Source organism: Helianthus annuus, chromosome 3 (genome assembly GCF_002127325.2).
Source record: "Helianthus annuus cultivar XRQ/B chromosome 3, HanXRQr2.0-SUNRISE, whole genome shotgun sequence".
In the NCBI taxonomy this organism is placed as follows: Eukaryota; Viridiplantae; Streptophyta; class Magnoliopsida; order Asterales; family Asteraceae; genus Helianthus; species Helianthus annuus.
This window is the reverse complement of record NC_035435.2, coordinates 10697040-10722854: the sequence shown is the minus strand read 5'-3', so window position 1 is coordinate 10722854 and position 25815 is coordinate 10697040. Positions and strand designations below refer to the sequence as shown.

The following is a 25815-nucleotide window of genomic DNA, read 5'->3' as shown; positions in this document are numbered from 1 at the left end:
AAGGACAAAACTAATGAATTTTCTGAAGAGTAATAGTCTCAATTAATTAGACACGATTGAAATTCGTCAAACATAACCATACTTGACCATGAGTAAGTATACATAATCAAAATTCATCATTTATCAACGAGACTTTCAGTGAGTTATTGAAAAGTTTTATTAGTTTTATTTATAAGAGGTTAAATAAACCATAATTTCCTATTATCATTTTATAATATTTGGAAGATGTTTTAGTATATAATATTAACTAGGTTATAACCCCGTGTATTACACGGGTTGAATAAGTAAATTTTATATATTAAATAATAAAACAATATATCTTTAAAAACCTCATTTATCGCACGGGTTGAATAAATATCATTTTTAAATATTAAGTAATAAAAGTTATATCTATAACAACCATATTGTACGGGTTGAATAAATGTAATTTTATATACCAAATAATAAAAAAATTATATCTTTAAAACCACGTGTATTACACGGGTTGAATAAATGTAATATTGTTTACCAAATAATAAAAAAAGTTATATCTTTAAAATCCCTCGTGTATTACATGGCTTGAATAAATATGATTTTATATACCAAATAAAGAAAATTATATTTAAAAAAACTAATGGATATACTTGGTACGTGATAGATATGGTGATTGAGGAGATGATTATTGAAAAGAAGATACAGTGATCAAACATGTTATTCAAGAAACAAATAAGTAGCCATTTCAGTGATAAAATATAAATTATATTTAAAAACCCGTAATAAATCTAATTTTATATATAAAGTAATATTAAAAGTTACATACAATTTGTTAAAAATTATGTAATAAAATTGATATAATATTTTTTTTAATAATGAAAATAAAAATAAATAATATACTAATACAAAGTTTGGTTTTTGGTGATAAATAATTTGGTTATTTAAAAACATCTTAAATTAATAATACTAGCTATAAAAACTGTCGCCGCGTTGCGGCGAACTTATTTTGTTATTTAGTCTGTGTTTATATGTATTTGAAATCAATACAAGGGCGTTGCACACAGAACCGCTGACAAGAATAAAAAGAAAATGTAGAAAAAAACACTAAAAAATAACCGAAAGAAAATCAACTAAGAAGTTGTATGGTAATGATGTTGTTCGGTATAAACCCGTAGTTAGAGATGAGCAAATAGTAATGGGTACCAGTACCGAATTTCCTTTCCTGAACCGAAAGATCCTAAGTACCAGTTCGGTACTGACGTTTGGCGTTCCTGGTACCGGTTCGCTACCGTTTTTTACATTCATATATCGATACCGTAACCGGGGTATCAGTTGGCACCGAGCTCATCCATACCCTTGAAACTAAAAAAAAGGTGTACGATACCGTTGTTGTTCGTACGGTACCCGTGATCAGGGATGAGCAAATAGTACTGGTAGCAGTACCAAATTTCTCGAACTAAAAGAGTATCAAACTCAGTCCGATACCGACTTTTAGCGTTGAACCGATCTTTTCGATACAAGTACCGGTTGACGCCAAACTTATCAAACTTAAAAAGTAAAGAGAATAACAATTATTAGAATATTTGAATATAATATAATATATACAAAATACTGTTCATTTCATTATGATTTTAATATATAGATAATTTAGTATGAGAGTTATCTATAATTAATTAGAAGAAATTAAACTAAATAATAATTATCCATAACATATAAACTAAATAATATTTAGTCTGATGGTTATCTATAATTAATTAGAAGAGATTAAGCTAAAACAATAATTATCAATAAGACATGGCTTAATATGATGACAAGTGTCCATCAAATGGTTTCTTTTATTTTATAGTAAGATAAGATTAAAGTTAGACGAAGAGATCATAAAACAATAAAACTGATATAACTTGTAGTAAATAGTAATAATAACAATAATAAGAATAATGATAACAAAATTATTTTTAAATAAATTAAAAGTAAAATTGTGAGGTTGAAAAAGAGATTATTATGTGCCATTAATTGAAGTCTTTTATTAATATTTAAATTAGATTTAAATTAGATATTAGATATTTAGATATTAGATATTTATGTTAGATGTTATAGTTATACGGATGAACTAATTTATTCTTCTCTTATGTTAGATGTTATCTATAGACCTTTATAAAGCATTTCCTATGGACTAAGATGTAATTTCATCCCCATATTTTAAGATGGCAGACTAAAAGTCTCAAACAAAACTCTATATTTTTACATTTTTATTCCCATTTTGCCCTCATTTCCCTACAAAACTCAATGGTTAAACAACTCTCATACATCGAAACCCCTGCTCATCATTCATCACCAATTAAATAAGACGCCACCGAAAAGTCGGAGAAAGCCAACCATTCGAACAACCCAACCGCCTTCATCTTCCATCTTCTTCTTCACTAATAAAACCAGTTAGGGTTTATCAATCTAAACCCTAACCCTAACACCATGGCCCGATCTCCATCCTCCACGTCGCGTCTACTCTACACTCTCCGTTATGCGACCTTTTGGTAGTCTGTCGTTCCCATCTCCCCTATAACCTGATTTTCCGATCTTAAAGGTTACATCAATGGAGATGACTCTCATCTTCCCCCTGACCTGTTTTCAATTCTTACCTCAATCGACCAGATCTGAGATTGATAGATTATTTAAAAAATCTAGGGTTCCATGTCAGAACCGAAGGTGAAAACAAAGATTCAAGTTGATTTGAGATCCACCTACGAGGATTCAGAAATAGGTAACCCTTCGATTTCGTTGTCTTACAGCTTAATCTACTTGGTTTTTTATTTCTCATTAAACCGTGTTGATGTGTTGATCTTCACTCACACAATGCCTGTTACATACTTATGATTCAAATTTACAAGTGTAGTGTGAGGATTTAGTTTGTTGTAGTTTGTACCAATGGGGCTTCATCCGTGGTCAGTTTCTTTTCTTAAATGGCTAATATTGGATTTTGTTGTATTTCCAGTTAACTAGAGAGATAAAGATGGGGCCAATGCTACAAAGGCCACTTTCTATTAGATAAAACGACATTTGGCATCTGGGTCGGATCGAAATCTTTTGCAGGGTCTTCTTCTTAAGCGATCTGAAACGGTATTCCATTGTTTCTTTCTAATTTGGATTTGAGTTAATTTAATTTTAGTTACAGTGTCTGTTTGATTTGTTTATTGGGTATTATCGATTTACGATTATAACTTTATATTAACGGAACACTTTCTTCGCACCAATGCAAGGGAAATGATGCGCTTTCATATTAATCTCATTTATTTTGTGAGTTGTGTTTTTTTTTAGTTTTGTTCCAGAGCGGCTGCAAAACTTAGCGATAAATACCCTAATAGGGATTAATCTCATTCAGTGTTGTTATGCCTGATTTCCATCATATAGGTTTGTGGTACAGTTCTTATGCAGTTATAGCACCCTACCAATGTATGCACTTGATACGCAGGTATAATTTTCAAACTAAAAGACTGCAAAATCAAATATTTATATATTTGCATTCATCGGAACTTTGTAATACCTGCAGATGGGTACAAATTACAAGGCTGAATTAATTCCCCAAAGAACTAGAGATACAATCCATGGTTGGGGAAAAGAAGCCAGAAGAATGAGAAAGCGGTTATGTAACACCTCGAAATTTTGCGTCCTATAATGTATTGACACGTGTCATAAGTTTACACGTGGTAATAAATGCTAAATGAGGACTAAAGTTGACAAACATAGAAAGTATGTGAATCCGAGGGTTCAAAATGTCAACAAGGGACAAATATACTGTACAGTAACCCTAAATGATGCTCGTACCTTCAAACAAATAAATCATGGATCGTACGGAACGAAATGTGGAAGAAAGTGAGAGATTACAAACTACAGGGGTTAAATGTGTCAACATGTTTAAGTTATACCTCTGAGTGACCCTTTAACAAACCCGAGACTTTGTAACAGTAAATTATGCTCACTAGAATATACAGTATAAATTTCGCAAGGTTCTGTTTTAAAACGAGAAAGTTATGATCGAATTCGTATGCGAGGGGTTAAAAGCGTCAACATTGAAAGTTAGGACTTTTCGGGTAGTAATAAACTAACCGAGGACTTAACGGCGCGGGTAAAAGTCACGAGGCCCTTATACGTAAATAAAAGAGGCCCAAAACGCAAAGTTACCCCTTCGAAACGCCAAAGGCCAACTGCAATAATGAAAAAGATTTGAAAATCTTGCAAACAGGTCTCAGGCGGGCCGCGTAAAGGTAGCAAAGGACTTTACGCGGGCCGCGCTGACAGGAAAGATATGGGCTCTGACATTAGGATTCAGGTGTGCCGCGTAAAGGTTGCATGATCTTTAACGCGGGCCGCGTCAATGTCCCAGATGCAGAAAAGTCGGACAGAAGCACTGTTGAGTGTTTTAACCAACATATGAGCCATTATTATGAGCATGGGCGCCCCCTAAACGTCCCCTAGCACTCAGGGATAGTTGTTGATCATCCAAGAACACTTATAGGCATTGTTGTCAATGATCTAAGGTGTGTAGTTTACTATAAAAGGCCACTTAGTGCAACAATGTTCTTCACACCTTCAAACAACACTTCTGATCATTTCTGGAGCTCAAGTGTCTTCACTACTCATCCCTGATCGTGCATAGGACTCTTGTAAGTGTGCTCCACCCTTTATAGTTTAGTTTTTGCTTAGATATCGCTTAAAAGTCAATCCGTCGTAATTAACGATTGACTTAACGGTTAATCACAAATGGTCCAGTGATTAGCCGAATCAAAGGTAGTTATATGTTGGTAATTATGTGGGCTTTAAACCCTTAAAAGGGCACCCTCTGATTCCCGCTCTAGCTAGTCCAAATGTCGGGTCAAAGTTGCTTAGAAAAAGTCAACAGAATGCTAACTTTCGATTTTATGCATAATCAGTAATGTAGATGGCGTGTAACCTGTTTTGACACTCATATAACATGATAATAAGTATTATAACTGGTCTAAGCTTGTTTGATCCGACCATTTACTGTTTTGACCCGGTTCGGAACCGAAAGTCGCAAAATTTTGACTTTTGCTTTGACTTCAGTTCTGACCCGTTATGGTATGATTTAGATATGCCTTAGGACTCTCTTAGGACTAGGTTACATGATGGTATAACCCTCTGTGACCGGTTCGTTGTTTGTCCGAGTCGTTTGCACATTTCCGTTATATGCTTAAATATTGACCATAACGCCCTTTTTACTTTAAAACGAGAATTTTGGACATGTGAAAGGACAATAACCTTAGTTACTGATTTCTAAGCATGTCCCTAAAATTTAATGTCAATCCGAGGTCTAGAACAGGAGTTATGCTAAATAGCGCGATTACGGAAACTTTAGTAATTAAACGGCGCAATTAGCATAAAACCTATCTAAACCCAAATTTCGACACCAAACCTTTTACACGCTGATGTAAAATAATATTTTGAGATTTTTAAAGATTTTAAAATATTTTTAACCTGCTCATAACCTGCGGTTATGGCATTAATTCGGTAAATACCGAATATACCCTTTTCGGACGTAAAATGGGTTCTACATGGTATTTTGACCCGAATCCAGTTGCTACTGATTTTATATAATAAATAAAGTATTTTAAACTTTATAACCTATTCGGGAAACTCAGATTTCCTGTAGAACTCGGAAATCTCTTTTATAATCTTTAAAATGACCGAAATACCCCTACGGGGCGTATGTTGTGATTTAACTCGTTATGGGCATAATGGAAGGTATCCTACTGATACCACAACCTCTTTAGAGCATATTAACTTAGGAAACCTGTGTAGGAGTCTTACGGTTACCCGTTACGCCATTTGCGCGTACGGTTCGGTTTATGTAACTAGTTTACATAGACTAGCCGAAACGGGTCAAACCTTATCGTTTTTACTTCAAAATCCATAATGTGTTTATATTACCCAAATAAAACAAGTCTTCAAACTTGTTGGGTCCAAACCACATTCCATTACCGGTTTTCGCCTTTCACGCGATTAAACCGTATTTATCCTTTGAAACTGACCGGTCTAAGCTAAGGCTAAATTAAAGACCCGTTAGGATTCTAATAGGATGTTATAAACCTTCGTTCCAGAATAGGAGACCAGTAAAAGATACTTGCATTTGTTTATTGAGGTTATTACTTGCTCAGATAAATACTTTTAACTTATTTTCCGTTATACGGGCTTGGGTTACGGTATATAAAATACCGCTTGGTCGGGCAATTGACCCTAACTCATTAGTAGTTGGGTATTATCAATATGACCCGTTTAAAAATTGGTTTTGTTGGCTTTACGCCTTTGGGAGCTTAATGACCATGTCCCGGATATCCTTGGCAGCATTTTACGAAATGGCCACGACCTTGACACGCGGGTGTAGGCGTACACCCGACAATGTGTCTATACTTATAAAGGTATAACCGTTGGTTTTCCCGCCACGGCTTTATGCTATGTGGCGTGTCTATTAACCTTAAACCCGGCACGACCCGGGCGACTGAACGCATAGTGAACATGTAATTCTTTTACAAGATTTGATTGATTAATTATCCCAAGTTATAAAGAGTTTGTGCCTTGTGCATTCAAATCAATTTTAATAAACCTTTTACAAAAGTGTCGGTTGAATGTATTTACCAGTGTAAACTGACGTATTTTCCCCAAAAAGATTAAATGCAGGTTCTACACGAAATAGGCTGGCCACTCCTTAGCATCGTTAGAGTCTCGCAAGCTTGGGATGCCACTATCTGTTGAACAATATTTCTATTTTTATTTTGATCCCCTGTGGATTTATTTCGACTACTTGTGATACTTGGATATTACATTTGATAGTTGGAATATATCTATCTTTATGCTTCCGCTGTGCATTTAAATATTGTGTGGTTTGACTATATTGTTGCCAACTACGTCACGGTAATCCCCCATCGGGCCCACCGGTGAAACGTGTGGAAATCGGGGTGTGACAGGTTAGTAATATATGGCGATGATTCAACGTTTCACACGGACACAAGCACCATGGTATCTGCTGTATTTATTAAAATTTCATTGCTATTATTTGAAAATTTGTTGTAATTTATTTATTAAAATTTCATTGCTATTATTTGAAAATGGTTAGACCCTTATCAATGTAGGGAAGTGATGTAATGTGCCTTAAACCAATTTATACAATGCATAATTACAGTGCGTGTGTTTTAGTTAATCTTCCATCAGTTAAATGTTAAAACTTATCTTATTTTTGTCTCCACCATATTTAGTAATTTATGTCTCTTAACAGTAACCGCTAAAAAGCAAATACCTTGTCTTTCAAATCTTAAATATGTTGATTTGGTATGTTTGAGTTGCTAGGGATGAGCATGGTACCCGCTCGGTACCGAACCGGTACCAGTACGGAAAGTACTGATACCGAAAATCTCCAAAAGTGGGTACCGTTACCGGTACCGAATATACCCGGTATCGGTTTGGTATCGGTACCCGGTACCATTTGCTCATCCCAACCTTACATGTATATTAGATAAAGTTTTAAATAAGTAAAACAAATTACATGAACAACAGTTGATAGTATAACATTTTAACATATATATATATATATATATATATATTGTTCTGTTTTTCAGGTTCACCTTCTCTGTAAACGGGTCATAACAAAAGGTGTCACAGCCCCCGATCCCTAGTTCCCGGGAACGGGCGGCTGCAAGCCAGTTTCGGTGGTATCACGTTTATTTATTCAATTTGGCAGCGGAAATTTTCATCAGAATCGTAGTTAGGAAATATTGAATCAGAGTAAACCACCATACTTTATAATATTAAACACATGGGTAAAACCCAAGTTTTCTGAAATTTCATAGGGATATTCCCTATTTTATTTAAGAAAAACATCTATTTCTTTTTAGGTAACTTTATTGCCACTTTTCCAAGCCTTCAGTGCTGTCCAGCTGGCTTCTATTTGGCTTTCACATTTTGTTACCTGAAACGCGTTTTAAAAACATTTTGTCAGTGGGAAATACTGGTGAGTGAATCCCAGTTTAATCAAGTTTACGTAAAAACCAATTTGCAGTATTGAGGGCACATCCGCAATTACATTTGTTTCCAAGACATCACAATTAACATCAGTGGTACGGTCATACTCAACTTATGGGATGTTACCACGCCAGTAACCAATCTTGTATACAAAACCCCAACATACCCACTATAATTGTATTATTTACAAATACTCAATAACTGCTTTGTATATATTTAATTAAGTGGGGTTTTGTAAAAACAGTAAATAAAAAGGTTTACAAAAATGGATCAACTCACAAAAATGAGTTCATAAAAAGAAGGATCACTCACATTGCTGTTTTAGGTTATTCTTTAGGGTTTCCTGGTGATTATCTATAATTTACACAAATGCACGTGTGTTAGTATAATAACCCATTTTAACATTAGTAATACCCTCCCCGAGACGGCATTCCAACGACTACGTCGGGCAGAACCACGACAGCCGTTACGGAACCCTAGATCAATCGGGCAGCGTACCTAATACGTCTCCAGGGGTTATAATACTTACATCGTAGTAGAACCTCCCTAATTAGGGGGTATAATGCCTGGGTATAATAATGCCACTACAGAAAATTAAGAAAGAAAGAAAGAAATGAACGAGACGGACTGAAGGCCGATGGCCTCTATTTATAGGGCTGATATCGTGTCTTCACGCGGCCCGCGTTAAGTAGGCTAACCCTTACGTGGCCCGCGTCAACCTCCGGTCAACGTATAGCTTGGCCCGGTCATCTACTAGGCTTGACACGATGTTGACACGTGTCAGCTCAGGGTCGTGCCACAATTCAGGACACTCGCGGCCCCCATGAACTTAGACTAACACATACGCGGCCCGCATGAACTTAAGATTTCAGCGGAGTCCATTTACACTTTAATGCGGCCCGCCTTAAGTTGAGGTGAGGTCTATGCGGCCCGCCTCAACTTAATAATTATTGTTTTTAATTTATTTAATATGTTATATTGTATTTTGGGCTCGGTTTTCATATACGGGGTGCATATAAAGACATATTGATACATTTCAAGATATATTAAGGTGTCAGAACTATTATGAGGATGTTGGTTTTACCGAGGGTTGTTATAAAAGGGCTAGGCTTTTTAACATCATCATCAGGTTAATTTAAGGTAAGATCCTCTGCAGATGTTACAATTATTAAGCTATAACGGGTCAAAAGACAAATCTAATATGGATTTTTTCCTGCTTTTTACCACTTTGTAAACCGATCTTTAATTATAAGCTTTGTACTAGTATACATAATCTTAAAGTACAAAGTCGGTGGGTTTCCGCTTTCCGCAAAACCCCCTCAACTTTTGCATATGGCAATCCTAACCCCTTATCATCTTCTCTTGGCATACTAACCCTCCAATATTTAACTAATTTAATTTTTCTTTCCATAGCACTCGATCGTTAATTTCTGTCTTAATAAACTATTTTTTTGTTGTTTTTAAAATCTTTATAAAATACAGTTTTGTTGTTTCATTTGGTTTGAGCCTGCAGAACAACCCGTGTGATCCATGTTTAATGCACTGCTTATACCATTCAATATAATGTTTTTTTCCAACCATTCACTATAATGTTTTTAAAACATTTATGACCTCGTGGAAGGTCAGAGTTGAAAGTTTCGAACAGATATCATGTTCTTATGATAAGAAAATAGCTCCACTAAATGGATATTTTTTTTAATTAAACTAATTAATATGTTGATAGAAACCCTTTGAGCGGGGTAGACTCCAAGAATTAGAGATAGAAACAAGACTTTGCTAATTTTTCTTCTTACTTCATTAAACTCAAAATGAGTGTTAAATACAAGATGCAAATTGAAACATGTAAACATGGAGATATGCAAAACATGGAAACGTGGAGTGTGGTTTAACATGCAAACTAACTAATGTAAACGTGGGTAACAGGAAAGAGTAAACATATGCATGCTATATAACTAAATGAATATGCATCCTAATTAACTTAATGAACGTGGGTATGTGATGATGGGTCGGATTGCCCGGTCCCGAGATGGAGTTGGGGTCAACGGACCGTATCATATGTATAATCATATTTCTTTTGTTAATGAAACCAACTTGGCAAATGCATATTATTCGAATTCTTATCAGCTAAACGTTTCGCTAAAAGATCGCACTGAGCGAGGTAGGTTTGGCTTTTTTATTACTCCCGTTAACCAGTTTGATACCGGCTGTATACAATAGAACTAGAGGTGGTAAAGTTATCAGCGGTTGAAATGGGCTTGGTTTACTCACAAACATTGTTATTCATTTTCTAAAGTAGTCAATGCTTTAATATGATTACAAAAACTTGTTATTCTGATGTAATCTAATTTTTGAAATGAAATGATTTAGGAGAACCTGGTTGACTCATTCAGCTTGACCCATATCTCCTTAAATTGTTTTAGTTTGACCCGTTTGATTGTTGGAGATAAGCGATAACCCAAATCGACATGTAATGTTCATTTCTACATTTGTCTGGTTTCAGTTAACTTTGGAAAAGGAAGAGTTGATACAGGGCGTTGTCAACCGAATCATCACTAAGTTCCAAGTCATGATATCATCATATTCAGATCATATTGTAATCCATAAATTATTTGTTGAAATATTTTTTTTTCATGATGTAGGATTTGAACAAGGAACTAACCCATAAACTCGAAGTTCAAACGCAAAGATTAGAGCTGTTGATAATACTCCTTACGCCGATGAAGGTGACGAGGTACAAATACATTGCTTTCCGTAATAAATATCATCACATTAGACCACTTTAGTTTTCTTTTTTTATTTATATATTTTGTTTTAATATCTTTTCTTGTAGGTAGGTTGTGGAAAGAGTTCTAGGATGGATAATGAAGGACCATCAAAGCGGCAAACTAAGCATCTATGAGTCTAAACGAAATGAGAATCTTTTACTAAAAGTTCACATGTAGTCCAGATCTCTTTTCACTACCATTAGAGGTGCAATTTCATCTCATTGGGAAATTTTGTGCAAAGACAGTGTTTCCATGTTTAGTTATGGATGTGGGAATGCAAATAGAATATATTGAGTTGAAGAGGACATTGTAAAATCAATGTTTTTATGGTTTTTCTTTCTTCAATTAGAGGAAAATGTTTTTATGTGTCTAAAAGATCAAACCGAGTTCGAGCATAAATCAAGAAATTCCAGTGAACCATTAGACTAGTGAACCATTAGACTGGCACTATTTTTGATAGAGATGCATGTGTTAATTATTTGGCGAGCTTGAGTTGATATTGGTTATAGGTGAAAGCCGAACTATAATTTGTGTTTTAGTTTAGGTTTTCACAACCAACTGGTTAACAAAATCACTTACTGGCAAATAGTCGAGTAATAAAAGATAATACGGTAAAAGGTTAAAATTCATATCAGTAATATTAGATTTAAAACATATATTCTAATAAGAATCTCAATGAATAAGTATATGTTAAAGTATAGATGGTGTTTATCGAGGAGATGCGAGATGGGATCAGGAGTATATCGAGGAGAGTTGAGGTGGAAATTTCATTACCACCAATAACAAGTTAAGGTGGAAATTTCAACCTATTTACCAAAAAGGGGTCCATTCAATATACAATTTTCAAACTTTGCTCCATATTAACTTGTACATCATGTTTTAAGTGGTGTATTTGTTTAATTGACAAATCTATTGTTTTTTTTTAACTTCTATTTTCTTAAAATAGGGTATTGTAGATGGTAAGTGCTGGTGGTAAGTTGGTGATTTGTTTATGTCTGGCGTTATCGACTCCGTCGCAACACGCAGGTCTCCCACTAGTTATAGTTATATGGATGAACTAATTTCTTCTTCTCTTAAATGTAGTTTAATCATTTTATATGACACATGACATGTAGCCTACCGACCACTAATTTTGATACGAGTCACATGACACATTTTTGACATGTCACATTTTTAACGTTGTTACATGCGTTTGTAAGTGCTGCCACTTGAGTCCTTGACATCAACTAAAGTTTTAGGTCCCAACAACTTTATGGTTTCAACAACTAAAGTTCACATCCCATTTGCATCCATATATGCTTCGGTTATTAGTGTTCTAAGCATAAATTTATATAAAACTAAAGTGAAACTGGATTTTAATAATCCTATCTAAAGTTGGTTGGCCATCGACAGTCCACCTTTTAATATTACTACTAGAACTCCCACTTTTTAAGTAACTTTTTCTCACTGCACATCCGTTAAAAAAGTTAACGCATGTGCAGTTTTTTTTTTCAAATTTTAAACTGATGTTTTAGGCTTTTGATCAGAACGAAGATACGAGTCAATTGATGTAAAACTTACATCAGAACAGTGCTCCAAACGACTTGATTTTTGTTGATTGGAAGTTTAAACACCCGAATTGAAGCACCGTTTTCGTCGTTTGGAGCACCATTTCGAAGTAAGTTTTACATCAATCGACTCGTATCATCGCTTTGATAAAAAACCCTAAAACATCAGTTTGCAATTAGGAAAAAACTTAACTCTGTTAACTTTTTTTTAACGGATGTATAGTGAGAAAAAAATACTTAAATGATGGGACTGTCAGTGGTAATATTCATCAAAAACCATGTTGCCCTTCATTAAAAGGGAGAAAAAAGACAAAAAAAAAAAAAAAACTGGATGTTAACTGAAAAATCTGATCAGATTTTGATTTTGAATGAAAATGACAACAAATTGAAACCATAGAGATACAGATTCAAAAGGTTTAAATTTTGGACGTGAAAAAAGTGACCAAACCTACCATTTTCGCAGTTTACTCTTTTTTATAATCGTTTGAGTTAATTGCCCGGATGGTCCCTGTGGTTTCATGTTTTTTCACGTTTAGTCCCCACCTTTTAGAAATAGCAGGTATGCTCCCTATGGTTTGTCATTTTGTTACTCGGATAGTCCCCTGACATTTACTCCGGGGACTATCCGAGTAACAAAATGACAAACCATAGGCAATGTTGTAGAAGGCGCTAGGCGCTAGTCGGGCGGTGAGGTACAGCCTAGGGATTAATCAGGATTAATCGGGATTAATCGGAATGGGATTTTTATATGTATTTTTTCAAAATTATATATATATACCCAATAATATAAAAATAATACTTCAAAATTCACATAAATACTTCAAGTTTCAGATAGTATGGTTCGATTTTGACCGATTTTGACCAATTTTGACCGCCTAGAACCGCCTAGGACCGATTTTGATCGATTTTGACCGACTAATATTGTCCGATTAATCCGATTTTTGACCGCCTAGGACCGATTTTGACGATTTTTGACCATGACCGATTAATTGACCGCCTAGCTCAAAATTAGGCAGTAGATGAGCGCCTAGGCGCCGATTAATCGGCCGCCTAGACCGATTTCTGCAACCATGACCATAGGGAGCATACCTGCTATTTCCAAACTAACTGACATCTACTTAGGGACTATCTAAGTAACAAAATAACAAACCATAGGGAGGATAGCTGCTATTTTCAAAAGGTAAGGATTAAACGTGAAAAAACGTGAAACTACAGGGACCATCCAATTAACTCTAATCGTTTTTAACAAACCCTAGATTTAAGAAAATAAAGTTTCTTTTTATTTTTTTTTTATTTTTTATAATAATAAACCAAAACATTCCAACCTCTTTATACAAGTCATTTATTCCTCAAAAACTCCTTGTGAAGTTAGCAACCGTCTTCTTCTCTCTATAACACACGAAACATCAACACACCATTTTTTACACAAATTTCGACTTCAACACTTCGTCCTACAGCAAATCTGAAGGTATTACTATAATCATTCACTAATTATCCATACGATTTCGTCAATTTCGATCAGTTTGTTTCCAGATTTCGATTGCGTACGGTTTTTTGTTCGATTTTGAAAGTTTTCCTTAGGTTTTTGGATCAGTATCTTCCGATCATCTATAATGTTGTTTGATTATGTTCTAATAGTTCGTAGAAGCATAGTGATTGTTGCGTTGTGGTTTGGATTGATTATCGTCAGGTTATTTCGAGATTTCGATTAGTTTGTTTCCAGATTTCGATTGCGTACGGTTATTGTTCGATTCTGAAAGTTTTTGTTAGGTTTTTGGATCAGTATCTTCCGATCATATATAATGTTGTTTGATTAATGTTCTAATAGTTCGTAGAAGCGTAGTGATTGTTGCGTTGTGGTTTGGATTGATTATCGTCAGGTTATTTCGAGATTTCGATTAGTTTGTTTCCAGATTTTGATTGCGTATGGTTATTGTTCGATTTTGAAATTTTTCGTTAGGTTTTTGGATCAGTATCTTCCGATCATCTATAATGTTGTTTGATGGATGTTCTAACAGTTTGTAGAAGCGTAGTGATTGCTGCGTTGTGGTTTGGATTGATTATCCTTATGTTATTTTGAGATTTTGAAAGTTTATGTTAGTTTTTGGATCAGTATCTCCTGATCATCTATAAATGTTCTTTAATTGACGCTCTAAATTCTAATAGTTCGTAGAAGCGTAGTGATGGTTGCGTAGTTGTTTGAATTGTTTAGAGTAGTTTTATGATTGATTGTTGTTAAGATCTTGTATTGATGCTTGCTGGTTTTGTCTTGTAAGAGAAATTAATAATTTTTTTTTTTTATAATAAGCATAGGATTGGATGTATAAGATATGAAAAATGATTGTTGTCTCTTTGTTATTTTGCTTGTGTTTTCTGACTTACATAAAGTTATGATGACTTTTTTTAGTAAAATATAGATGCTTGACTTGGTTCCAGTAACTTTTGACCAATCATACAATAATCTGTTTTATGAACAGGTTTTAACGACTTTAATCTGGAAAAGAAGACAAATTCTGGATCATGAAGTATAAGAAAGGAAGTACAGTGGAGGTATTTTGCTACCAATCTTGGCGTTGTGCTCGAATAGTTTCTGGCAAAGGACACAACTACACCGTCAGTTACGATGTTTATCCTGGTTTTACCAACAAGGATGACGTGGAACACATATCTATAAAATCTATAAGGCCGTGTCCTCCTTTGTTTGAAAGTTCAGAGTCTTGGGTTCCTGGTGACGTGGCGGAAGTGTTTCACGATCTTTCATGGAAGATGGCACTCGTGTTGAAGGATTTCGGTTTGGACCAGTTTATAGTCAGATTAGTTGGATCTTTACAAGAGTTTGAAGTAACCAAATCAGAACTCCGTGTAAGGCAATCGTATCAAAACGGTGAATGGATTGTGATTGGCAAGGTATCTTTATTTAAGAATTTTTAGACTATGCTTGTTTTATGTATCTGAGTAAAATGCTATTTTCGTCCCCGAGATTTGGCCAGTTTTGCGACTTTCGTCCAAAGGTATCATGCCATTTTCATCCGGCTCGTTAAATCCATCCATTTTTTTTCTGTTAAGCCAGGGGTATTTTAGTCTTTTCTGTTAACTTAAAGGGCAATTCAGTCCTTTGGACAAAAGTCGCAAAACTGGCCAAACCTTAGCGACGAAAAATGGCATTTTACTCTATGTATTTTTTGTTTACCTTTGGTCCTTGTGTGATATTTAAATTAATACTATTTTTTTTACATGAAGGTTCCTAGTGATCATAAAGATGCAAACCGCCCTAAGCTTGATGGAAAACAAGATTTCTACACGAAAGATCTTCGTTTTGATACTCAAAACAACCCCCATTTATTGGATTCACGTATCGTTTCCTCTAAAACCCTAAAACGAGCATCACTCTGCTCTTATTCTCAAGATGAACCGAATAAAAAAAGTGCACGAAAGGTAGATGATGTTGCTAATAGGAAGACATATATAAACAAAACCTCTGGATATGCATCTTCAAGTGGTAGTTGTAGCATTAATAGCTATAAGTCGTATGAACTTTATCATGGATCAGGTTTTGTCGAAGATATTGAAGATCACGAAAGTGATGCGGAGTCCGTTTGTCAATTTGGATACCATGAAGAAAGTCAAAGTCAAGAACCTGATGAGTCAGATGCCAACGAGGCGGTGGCGGATGAAATTCATAGACTAGAGTTGCATGCCTACCGTTACACCATGGCAGCGTTACACGCGTCGGGACCCTTAAATTGGGAGAAAGAAACAATGGTAACAAACCTTCGTATGTCACTCCATATATCAAATGATGAGCATTTGATCATGTTAAAAAACTTACTTTCTGCATCTAGTAAAACTACTAATAGATGACAGAATCATAGTGTTTTCACTCTTCATTAAATCCCTTCATATTAATTGTAAAAAGCATTTGTAATTTACTTCCTATCATTATATTGAAACATATAGTAGCCTATTGAAGTTCTTTGAACATGTTTATTTCGTCTAAATGGTTATTTTTGGGCATTATTGATTTTTTTTTTATCCTACAATATTCTGGGTCAAAGTACTGACCTTTACACCTTGCTTCTGCATCGTTTTCTCACAGGTTCACATCTAACATTTTTATTTTATTATCTTTGTGAAAAAAGAAGTTTTGTTGAGGAAACAAGATTGCACGATCTCGTCATCTCGAAGCTGTTGCATAATGCTCAAGTATAAAGAAAGCGTATTTGAGCTGATCAGGTAAGTTTTTAAAAAATTTCAGTTTTTTCACTTGGTATTATATTGACATACTTATTGGTAAGGTCCTTTGAGTTTTTAAGCAAATAAATGCCGTAAGGGTCAAGGTTTGACTTTGACCAATGTTGACTTTGACCACATGTCTAACCGTTACCCAAATGTTGCCACCGTTAGTAAACTTGACTTTGACCAAGATTCTTAAAAAATTATCCATCAAGTGAAATGAGATGCTTGTAAAGAGAAGATAGTGACTACTAAAGGGAGCCAACATTTGCCACTTTCGAGAATAGTGTGCGAGGTACTTTAATCCTTTGTTCAAGTTCTGTAGGAGGAAGGCGTGCTCCATGCTATCTTTTAATCATTTTAAATATTATATTGGATTTGATTTTACATATTTTAATGTTTTATCCTGACCTTATCTGAATTGGGATTTACATTTAGGTTAGTATGCACATCTGAATATACCATTGTATCATTATGTTAAAACCAATGACCTTAACGATGCATGGATATTATGACCCGTTACAACCCAATATGATACATTGAGTCCATAACAACCCAATCAAGATTGACCCATTAGCATTTAAACTTACTATCGTTAGCAAAAGTTATTAGTGTTAAATGTTCAATTACGTAAACATTATAGATTAGTTTTTTTAGTTATGTGTTACTTGTCATTCTCCGAGCATCCAGGTATGTGCCTCGTGTGCCCTTTGACAAACCTTTTGTAGGCCACCTACCCAAAGCAAGTTACGATGTACCTGATGCATTGGTTAGCATGGTACTGGCAAGATCCGTGAGTTTCCTGGTAACAAGTTCTTATTTTTGTACAAAAATAAACATAGGTTTCATCTATGAAGACGAGTAAATAAAGAATAATAATCTGGTAAATCATTTCATCTTATAACGTTCTTCATATATTATTTTAAATTGTTCGTTTCCTTATTATACATGTCATGTTAATGACATGAGCAAACATGTCATCCCAAAGTTGAGTTTGACAAAGTAACATTTTTATTTTTACATAATTTCTTTATTTTTGCACATCTGTCGTATGGTTTTAGTATTTCCTCCTTTGGTTTTGCATCTTTAAATCAAGACGCTCGTCTCACTTGCGCTTTATCAAGCTACTCGCCTTGCGTGTGTATGAGGTGCCTAGGCCTTGTTTTGCCTCGCCCCACCTCATCGGCCATTTAGGCATATTATGAGTTTGAGGGAACTAGTCATGATATGGTAATTGATACGCTTGTAAGTATATTTGATTTCTAAACCATGTGTATCTGCATGCTAGTGATACTAGTACATTGTATATTATCAATGTAAACCTAAAGGAAGTAAAATACAAAATTGAATTTGTGTATGGTTTTTGTAATAATCCTATTGATAATAATGTGATGTATTGCATGTACTTAAAAAGTGTGGTGTAAATAGTTCAAGGGATGTTTATTTTGTTAAAAAAATGCATCTGCTGCTATGCTTGTACCACCAGAAGAATTACATTATGGTGTAAATATTTTGATGAGACTTGGGGTGGGATAAGACTTTAGGACCAATAGGTCCTGGGTTCGATTCCCACAATGAGGGTTTTTCCATATTTATTAGGTTTCCTCCTGAATTGGTGTATAGGTATTATGTCTAGTTGAGATGGATATGATCGGGTGGTTCCGTTGGTGGCACGATGATACTTCAATGGTCCGTCAAGGATCCAAATTTGCCGTTCAAAAAAAAAAAAAAAAAATAGTTTTGATGATAAAAGAGAACTTGTAACATATAAAGCTGATCCAGTATCCATCTTATTCCTATGTAGGACAAGGGTTTAACAATAACATCAAAACTATTTTATCTCTTTCTTTCAACCCAAAATACAAAATTATTCTCTGTTTGAAAATATTCCTAACAATTTATGTATTTTTAGTTTTTTTTTAATAAAATGGATAACTTGCAATGTCGGATCCATGGGTGTTTTGGGGGTTCCCGGGAACCCTCTCGGTTTGGAAAAAAATAAAAAAAATAGTGAAAATTTTGTATGATTTTTAAAAAATAGTGAGAATTAGTGAAAATCTACTAAAAGGAACCCGACGGAAAAAAATTCTGGATCCGCCACTGATAACTTGACCATTTAACTAGTTGCGGTGTTTACAAAGAAACTGGTATCCGTTCCTAGGTCATGTACACGATCCGCCGCACTATGGAGATATGCCTGAAGGCGTTATCTTAACCGCAAGAATTATCTTACCGGTTTCAAAAACAAATGGCGTCATAATTTATATATTACACATATATGTAAATGTATCCGTGTGTGAATATACATGTATTTAAAAGAAAATATGAAATTAATTGAGCTTTTGGTGTGGTTTTGCAATATTAACAAAATAAAATAAATGAATCGTGAATGAGATTTTGATAGGAAAGATGATATAAGAAACAGTTTTTAACCTCTGATCCAATCACTAGTCCGTTCACCAAATAAAAGCGGTCCAAAAGTACTCGATTGGATTGGTTATGTAGATGGATTTTGATCTGACCGATTTGGTTATAGTATGGGCGTCAATCGTGTCGGATTAGCGGGTTGAAGGATTCTAGATTGACGGGTTAGATAGGTGTACCTAAACCCGATCCGTATATTTATTCATGTGAAAAACATCAACAAAGTCTGGACATACATAAAATCATGTCGGGTAATATTCATTTGTGAATGAGTAATACATGGTGACTAAGTAACAATTTAAATGCCAATGACTTCTAGCTCAAGTGGTAGGAGGACTTGAGTTTTTCTTTGAAGACTCAAGTTTAATTTCCATTTGGTGCAAAAAAGAGTGAGACATTGGTGGACAGTGATAGGAGACCCAGAGAAACCTGGGTTCGATCCTTAAGCCAAGTGAGGATAGAAGGTTGAGAACACTGGGTAAAAGGTAAGATTAATTTCAATCCCAAGATACAGAAATATCAAACTTTGAATGTTTGCCTTCTTAAATAACATTCTCAAAATCTAAATACGAGCTTTATGAGTTTTTCTAAACACTTCCATTTCAAGATTAAAAGGGTTTACCCATTTTTAAATGTACGTTTGAGTTAATCTGTTTAATAAACATGTAGTGTTTTAATAACATGTCTGGCAAACGGGTATATTAACAACACAAAATCTGACTACTTTTATTTTAGTGTTGGTTTTGTATTTAAGCCATTTCAAGAATTATCTAAGATAAACAATGATATTCTATAATAAAGAGAAGAGGAGGAGGAGTCGTCGTCATCATCATTATACTCATACTCAGTAAATCCCACCAATAGTAAGCTAAGGTAGGGTCTGAGGAGGATAAGATGTAGACAACCTTACCTCTACCCTGTAGGAATAGAGAGACTGCTCCCAGTGAGACCTCCGACTCCATAGTAGTTTTGCATCAAGCCTTGGACATAAGGCACATAACACTCAACAATTGAGACAAAAGCCGCTTAGTGCATGGACCCCTTGTCTTTCGGCTATCAACGCTACCACGTGATGCATGATTAATCGTCCCTCGGTTTTTAAAGTTATTTTCACGAAATTAGTAAAAAAACGTTAAAATTACTGTACTTTCACTTCCCCCATGCGGCCCGATAGCCCACACGTATATACATTATATACGCATAACACAAACGGGTCCCATCTATAATAAAGAGAGTAACAAGTTCAATTGTCACTCAAATCTATGATTGAAATAGATAAATAAAAAAAAAGTAACAAAAACCATAAAATGTCCATACCCTTGCTTTCTAATCCCACAGTGTTTCACATCATCTAATAGTCATCTGACATACATATACACAAACGACCGTTTGAAATTCAAGGGGCTATGATTTGACATACAGACGACAAACAATCATTTGACATATACACACAAACATTTAAATATACACAAACGATCATTTGAAATTCAAGAATGTTATGATTTGACATAAAAACTTGCAGACTACCGTTTAGTTCATCCTCAAACAAGTGTTTAAACAGGGCGTGAAATTAAATTACGGACCAAATAATTTACCCTTAAATAAATCTAACAATTCAACAACCTGTGAAGATGGCGACCTCCTCCTATAATTCTTGGTTTCTCGACAACAACAAAACACAAAACAACAACTCTGCTCTGACAGAAAATCTGGAGGTATTACTCATCAATTTGTTATAGTTTCTCTTGATCATCTATTATGTCGATTGATTTATCATTTTTAGGACATCGTATTGTTGGTGCATAGGTCTGTCGACTTCATCTTGTATCGAGTCTTGTAATAGAATTGTTAGATCGAGTCACGTAGTACGAAAAAAACGGAAAACAATCATGAAATGGCCAGTCCACACGAACTGACCAGTTCATACGAACTGGGTGTACCAGTTCGTGCGAAGTGGACAGTGGCAGTTTCATGGGGACTGGATCTAGTATAAATAGGTGACTTGAGATTTCATTTGTAACACTCCTGATTCCGGTAGCGAAGCTCTGATACCACTTGACTCCCCCTTGGATGTTGACAAAGTCTTCGGTGTCGAGTCTTCAGAATGACAAGTCTTCAGTCTTCTCGCTCTCTTCCAAAATATCTTTCGCTGTAAGCATCCTTCAGTCTCTTTCTTTCTTTCGCTTATCAGCATCAGCAACTTCTATCTTGAACATAGTTCCATGATCAGAAACTGGCTCTTTACATCTTCAGACTCCCTCTTGGATGTTGATCCAAAATCTTCAGTATTAGCAGACAAGATTCGAACCTGGCTTTAATGTCTTTAGACTCCCCCTTTCGATAAGCTGGGATCGAGTCTGGAATTCACAATCTACAGGCTTTGGATCGGAAACCTGGCTCAAACTCTGCTCACACTTTTCAGCTTTCACAGATTCAGGAACGTTGCCTGGCTCTCCGTAGCCATAGGATCTGGAACCTGGCTCAAGTCTGCCTATTCTCAGGAGTCGTAACCTGGCTGCTTCTGCCTGCACAAACTCTACCTCAAAATAAACTTCACAAATTTAAAAATTGGACAAATTTAGAGACCACTTGTAAAATCAATCTCAAACCATCACTTGTAGATATCATCCAAAATAATTTTACATTTATAATCTCTAATAACCACTTGTAAGAATACCATTTTTCTTATTTCTAAACAAACTCTCCCAAACCCACTGTTCATCATGTTTAGCACTTGGAATTTTGAAAATCAGCTTTTTAACATCAGTTGTCGAAAATAAGATGAAATAGAATCTTTTTGAATTTTTCAAAAACTTTGTACTAAAACACATTCTTTTTGGATTTTGTTTTTAATGAAAAGCAGTAAAGAAATATTTACAGACAATATTTTGTGAGTTTGTGTAAGAGGATCATATCAGTTTTTGAGACAAATCACTAACACCGTTGACCTTTTAGACTTTAAGTTCTAAACGATTCACCTAGATTGTCAGTATACTGATCCACTTAAATTTTCACACAAAGTTCAACTGTTTCGAGATACAAGATTAGTGTTTTAATGGACTTAACTTATTCGTGTGTCCCACCTCAGAATATACTCTCGTATCCAGACTTCTATATTCAGTCTTACAGGTGAATGTACACTAATGATATCCGTAAACGGGTAATGCGAGACCATGAGAGCTCAGGTTAGAACTTCCGTTCAAACAAAGAGATGATGGCTCGTCTTTAGGTGTGTCCCGTTTGGGGATCTTCTCTTCAACAGCACATGATTAGCATTTTTCAATGTTTCATCATTTTTTTATGCCGAGGGTGAGCTTTACGATTAAAGCAGTGCAGAGTATTATACGAGGACTAGGCTATTGCTCCCTAAAAATCAGAAGTCCTGGTATAATACCCCAGATATCATCACGCACAAAGACTTAGTATGTCAGAAATAGAAAGCCCTTCAAACAAGATTTCAGGAGTTACCTATATATCCGAGAGATGTTCCCCACGAAATAAGTAAGTATTCGTATTTAGGTTTATATCTCGAAAACAATCTACTGAATGTATAAAAACCTACTGGCATATCATCAGTGAGACCGTTTATCACATTTTGACTTTTCATTTCTTTAGCATGCTGTGATTGTTTACTGATGTACTATCATTTCCTCTTTTTCACAACAAAACTCATTTTTGTTTTTTTCGATGTTTTTGGATTTTGAGATTTTATCATTTTTTTTGGATTTTTCAAATTTTCTAATGTTTTTGGATTTTCTGAAATTTCTTACTCCCCCTAAAATTCAAAACCATTTAAAGAAAATTTGACAAACCGATGTGAATTGCTTTAATTCTCCATTCACTTAGCATAAACAATCAGAACTCCCTCTGACAACAAACTATTTTCCCATTAAGATTTCAAAACACTTAAGTTTGTTTTAATCAAAATGGTTTTTCCGAAAAATTAGTTTGTTTGTTATTTCACAAACACTTGTAAGATCGGGGTTTTGTTCATCACTTTGTTCTTTCAACCATTTGTATGAAAGTTAACTCAAGTTCAACTTAATGACCTTGATTAACCACTTGTAAGTTCTCATCAACAATACCACATGTAAGTCGAAATATGACAATTTTCCAATTCCTCAAGAAAGATGCCGATTCATGCTCCACGATTACCAACTTGGGAGCTCCGACAAGTCAGGTTTTTTTTCAGATATAAAGATTCTCCCAAGCCTGACGGTCCTTGGGAGTTTCCGAGTCATCCTCACTCGGTTTCTTACCTTTCTTTTTCTTTTCATAAAATTCCTTTACCCCTTTGACCTTCCCGTCAACCATTTTTTCAAAAATATTTTGAACTTTGGGGTTAAAGGCTTTTTCAACATCAAATTCTTTCTTTTCAGAAAAGAATTGATTTGAAATCTCGACTTTTCCAACTTTTTGTTTAAAATTTTCAGTCCGCAACGGTGGAAAGTTGACATCATCCATTGGCGGAACTGAATTTTCTTCTTTTAGATCAACTGGTGGCTCCTCTGACTTTGACGAGTCAGATTCATCGCCAGAACTAACATCTGAGTTCTTAACAACCCACTTTTGGTTGTTAAGCTTCACTTTTCTTTTGTAAAAACTTTTTGAACACTCACCAACCTTAAATTTTGAATTTTTGAAAACTTTAAATTGTTTGGTTGGTGGTTCATTCTCAACCATCTTTTCTTTCAGTTTTTCAGAGACTCCCTGTTTTGTGTTGGTTGCCTTTGGACAGTTCAAGGCAATGTGACCAACTACTTTGCATTGATAACAGGTTCTCGTCTCTTTTTTCTGAACGACATCATTCTTCATTCCTTCTTGCTTCTTAGCAAGGAATTCTTTGTTTGATTGCTTCCAGAATGAGCTCTTTTCCTCTTCCTCTGAACTTGTTCCTGAAACAAATTTAGTTTTTGATTTATAAATTTTCTCATTTTTATGATTTTCTAGTGGAATAAAACCTAGACCTTTCTTTTTGAAATTACCGTTATGGTTTGATTTCTTTTGAAAACTCGAACCAGAACTGTAACCTTTTTTCTTGTTTAACCTTTGTTGAACTCTTGAGGTGTACTTTTTAGATTTTCCAGAAAGATTTACATCTTTTATTTCAGAAATATTAATTTATGTTAGTTTGAAAACCTTGTTAATCATTTCAGTTTTAACACCTCTTATTGGAAATTCCTCATCAGAAAATAATTTGTCAGAATCATTCAAAGTATATGCTACTTTAAATGTCTCGTCATTCAAATTATTCTTTGACATCAGAAAATCTTTATTGTAAACCCGTTTGACATTTTCGACGGTTGGACTTGAAGTGTCGGACTCAGACTTTGACTCTGACTTTGACTCCTCCGTTTCATCTTTATCCAACCACTTTCTTAATTAACTCGGACTCATGATCAGTGTCAGACGATGTGAAAGTGACATCAATGTTGTCTGGCAATCCATCTGAAGGTTCATTTTCCCACTTTAAATTGGTTGCCTTTTTGACTTTTTCTGAATTAGGATTTCGTGGAGAATACCCATTTTCAAGCGGAGGTGGACACCTGTTATAACTGACACTTTGTTTCTTACCAGAATTTTCTTCTTCAGGTTTCTCTTCTTCAAACGCTTTCATGCCTTCCACTGTAGGATAAATCCTGTCAATCACATAAGAAGCACATGAGTAACTTCTCAATAACCTGTTTACCCGTTCAGTTTCTATCCTCTGGGTTTCCAATTTTTGTTCAAGTACAGCACATTTCTCAATGTAATTATTGATGATTTTCTGCTTTGTCATGAACGCTCCATTGAGTGTCTTCATAGCTAACACTTGTTCACTGCTTGACTTGTTGTATTGATTCATGGCTTTGTTTAGAACATCATAAGATTCTTTCAATCTGTTCATGTTATGAATCAATTTGTTGTTGTGCCTTTTCATAGTATCACAATTTTCACATTTCTCAGGTATCTTTTCTGCATCAACTTCCTTTTCAACCTTGAAAGCTGGAATTTCTTTAACCTGCTTCTTTATCACTCGAACATCTTCATCATCACCGTCAACTAGTTTTTTAACCTTCTTCTTTATCACTCGAACATTTTCATCATCACTGTCATCTTTCGCAGCCAGTATTTCTTTTATTTTACCTGCATAATACGAATTATCATCATCACTATCATCTTTTTCTTTAACAGTTGCTGCTTTACGATTCTTCTTTTTCGCAGCTTGTTTTTCTTTGATCTTTTCTGTTTTACCTGCAAAACACAAATTATCATTATCAGATGAAAATTTTCTTGCATAAAATTCAAGTTTTCGAATCTCTTCACTGTCATCATCACTCTTTTCACCCGATGAGTGATCAAAGACTGGTGCTCTTTCTGAAACCTTTTCTGAAGCCTTTTCTTTTGAAACTGGTTCTTCTTCAATCTTTTTAGGATTGTACTGTTGAGATTGATAGTAAGCATACGCCAATTCTTCTTCAGCAGTTGAGTCTTCATAAATTTGAGCAACAAATGCTACTTTTTCTGAAGTTCTGTTAGGATCCCACTTATCCCAACTGAAGCCCTCTGGAAGCCTTTCATCACCAAGCTCTCTTTGATGGCTCCTCGATCACATTCTTAGCATGTGCAGTTTGTGGCTGTTGTTGTTGATACGGTTGTTGAGCAACTTGATGATAAATTGCTTTTCGATAATAATCATTGTTGCCGAATGGATTTTGAGCTCCACTTGCTTCGCGATTTGTACATTCTCGCTTGAAATGCCCTTTTTCTCTGCAACGAAAACAAGTAACTTTAGATTTATCAAAACCTAAATTAGAAACATTAGCATCACGAAAGTCATCTCTTCCAGTGATTTGTTTAAACTTCTC

General features: G+C 35.0%; 1 protein-coding gene and 2 long non-coding RNA genes across 11 annotated transcripts; all 3 read left to right on the top strand.

Annotated features, from left to right (window-relative positions):
- Positions 1-2293: 2293 nt before the first annotated feature.
- On the top strand, positions 2294-3595 carry LOC110865299. Its single transcript, XR_002550518.2, has 4 exons — positions 2294-2731; positions 2963-3087; positions 3297-3439; positions 3518-3595. It is a non-coding gene; the product is annotated as an uncharacterized LOC110865299 (long non-coding RNA).
- Positions 3596-6962: 3367 nt separating this feature from the next.
- LOC110865297 lies at positions 6963-11127 on the top strand. 3 transcript variants are annotated; one of them, XR_002550516.2, is made up of 6 exons: positions 6963-6999; positions 7596-7629; positions 9101-9138; positions 10499-10561; positions 10638-10729; positions 10833-11127. It is a non-coding gene; the product is annotated as an uncharacterized LOC110865297 (long non-coding RNA). The 3 variants fall into 3 exon arrangements; XR_004888230.1 differs by lacking the exon at positions 6963-6999 and having other exon boundaries at positions 7560-7629; positions 10638-10721; XR_004888229.1 differs by lacking the exon at positions 6963-6999 and having other exon boundaries at positions 7560-7629.
- Positions 11128-13640: 2513 nt separating this feature from the next.
- LOC110865292 lies at positions 13641-17456 on the top strand. Of its 7 annotated transcripts, none has more exons than XR_002550514.2 (5): positions 13641-13778; positions 14788-15217; positions 15551-15745; positions 15861-16072; positions 16453-17456. XR_002550514.2 is itself a non-coding variant. In XM_022114540.2 (4 exons), exons 2-4 carry the CDS (start codon positions 14831-14833, stop codon positions 16459-16461), a joined length of 918 nt encoding a protein of 305 aa, XP_021970232.1. In that variant the 5' UTR covers positions 13641-13778; positions 14788-14830; the 3' UTR covers positions 16462-17456. The 7 variants fall into 7 exon arrangements, 4 of the variants coding, with proteins under 4 accessions (XP_021970232.1, XP_021970230.1, XP_021970233.1 ...); XR_002550511.2 differs by having other exon boundaries at positions 15551-16072; positions 16450-16543; positions 16715-17456; XR_002550512.2 differs by having other exon boundaries at positions 16450-16964.
- Positions 17457-25815: the final 8359 nt, after the last annotated feature.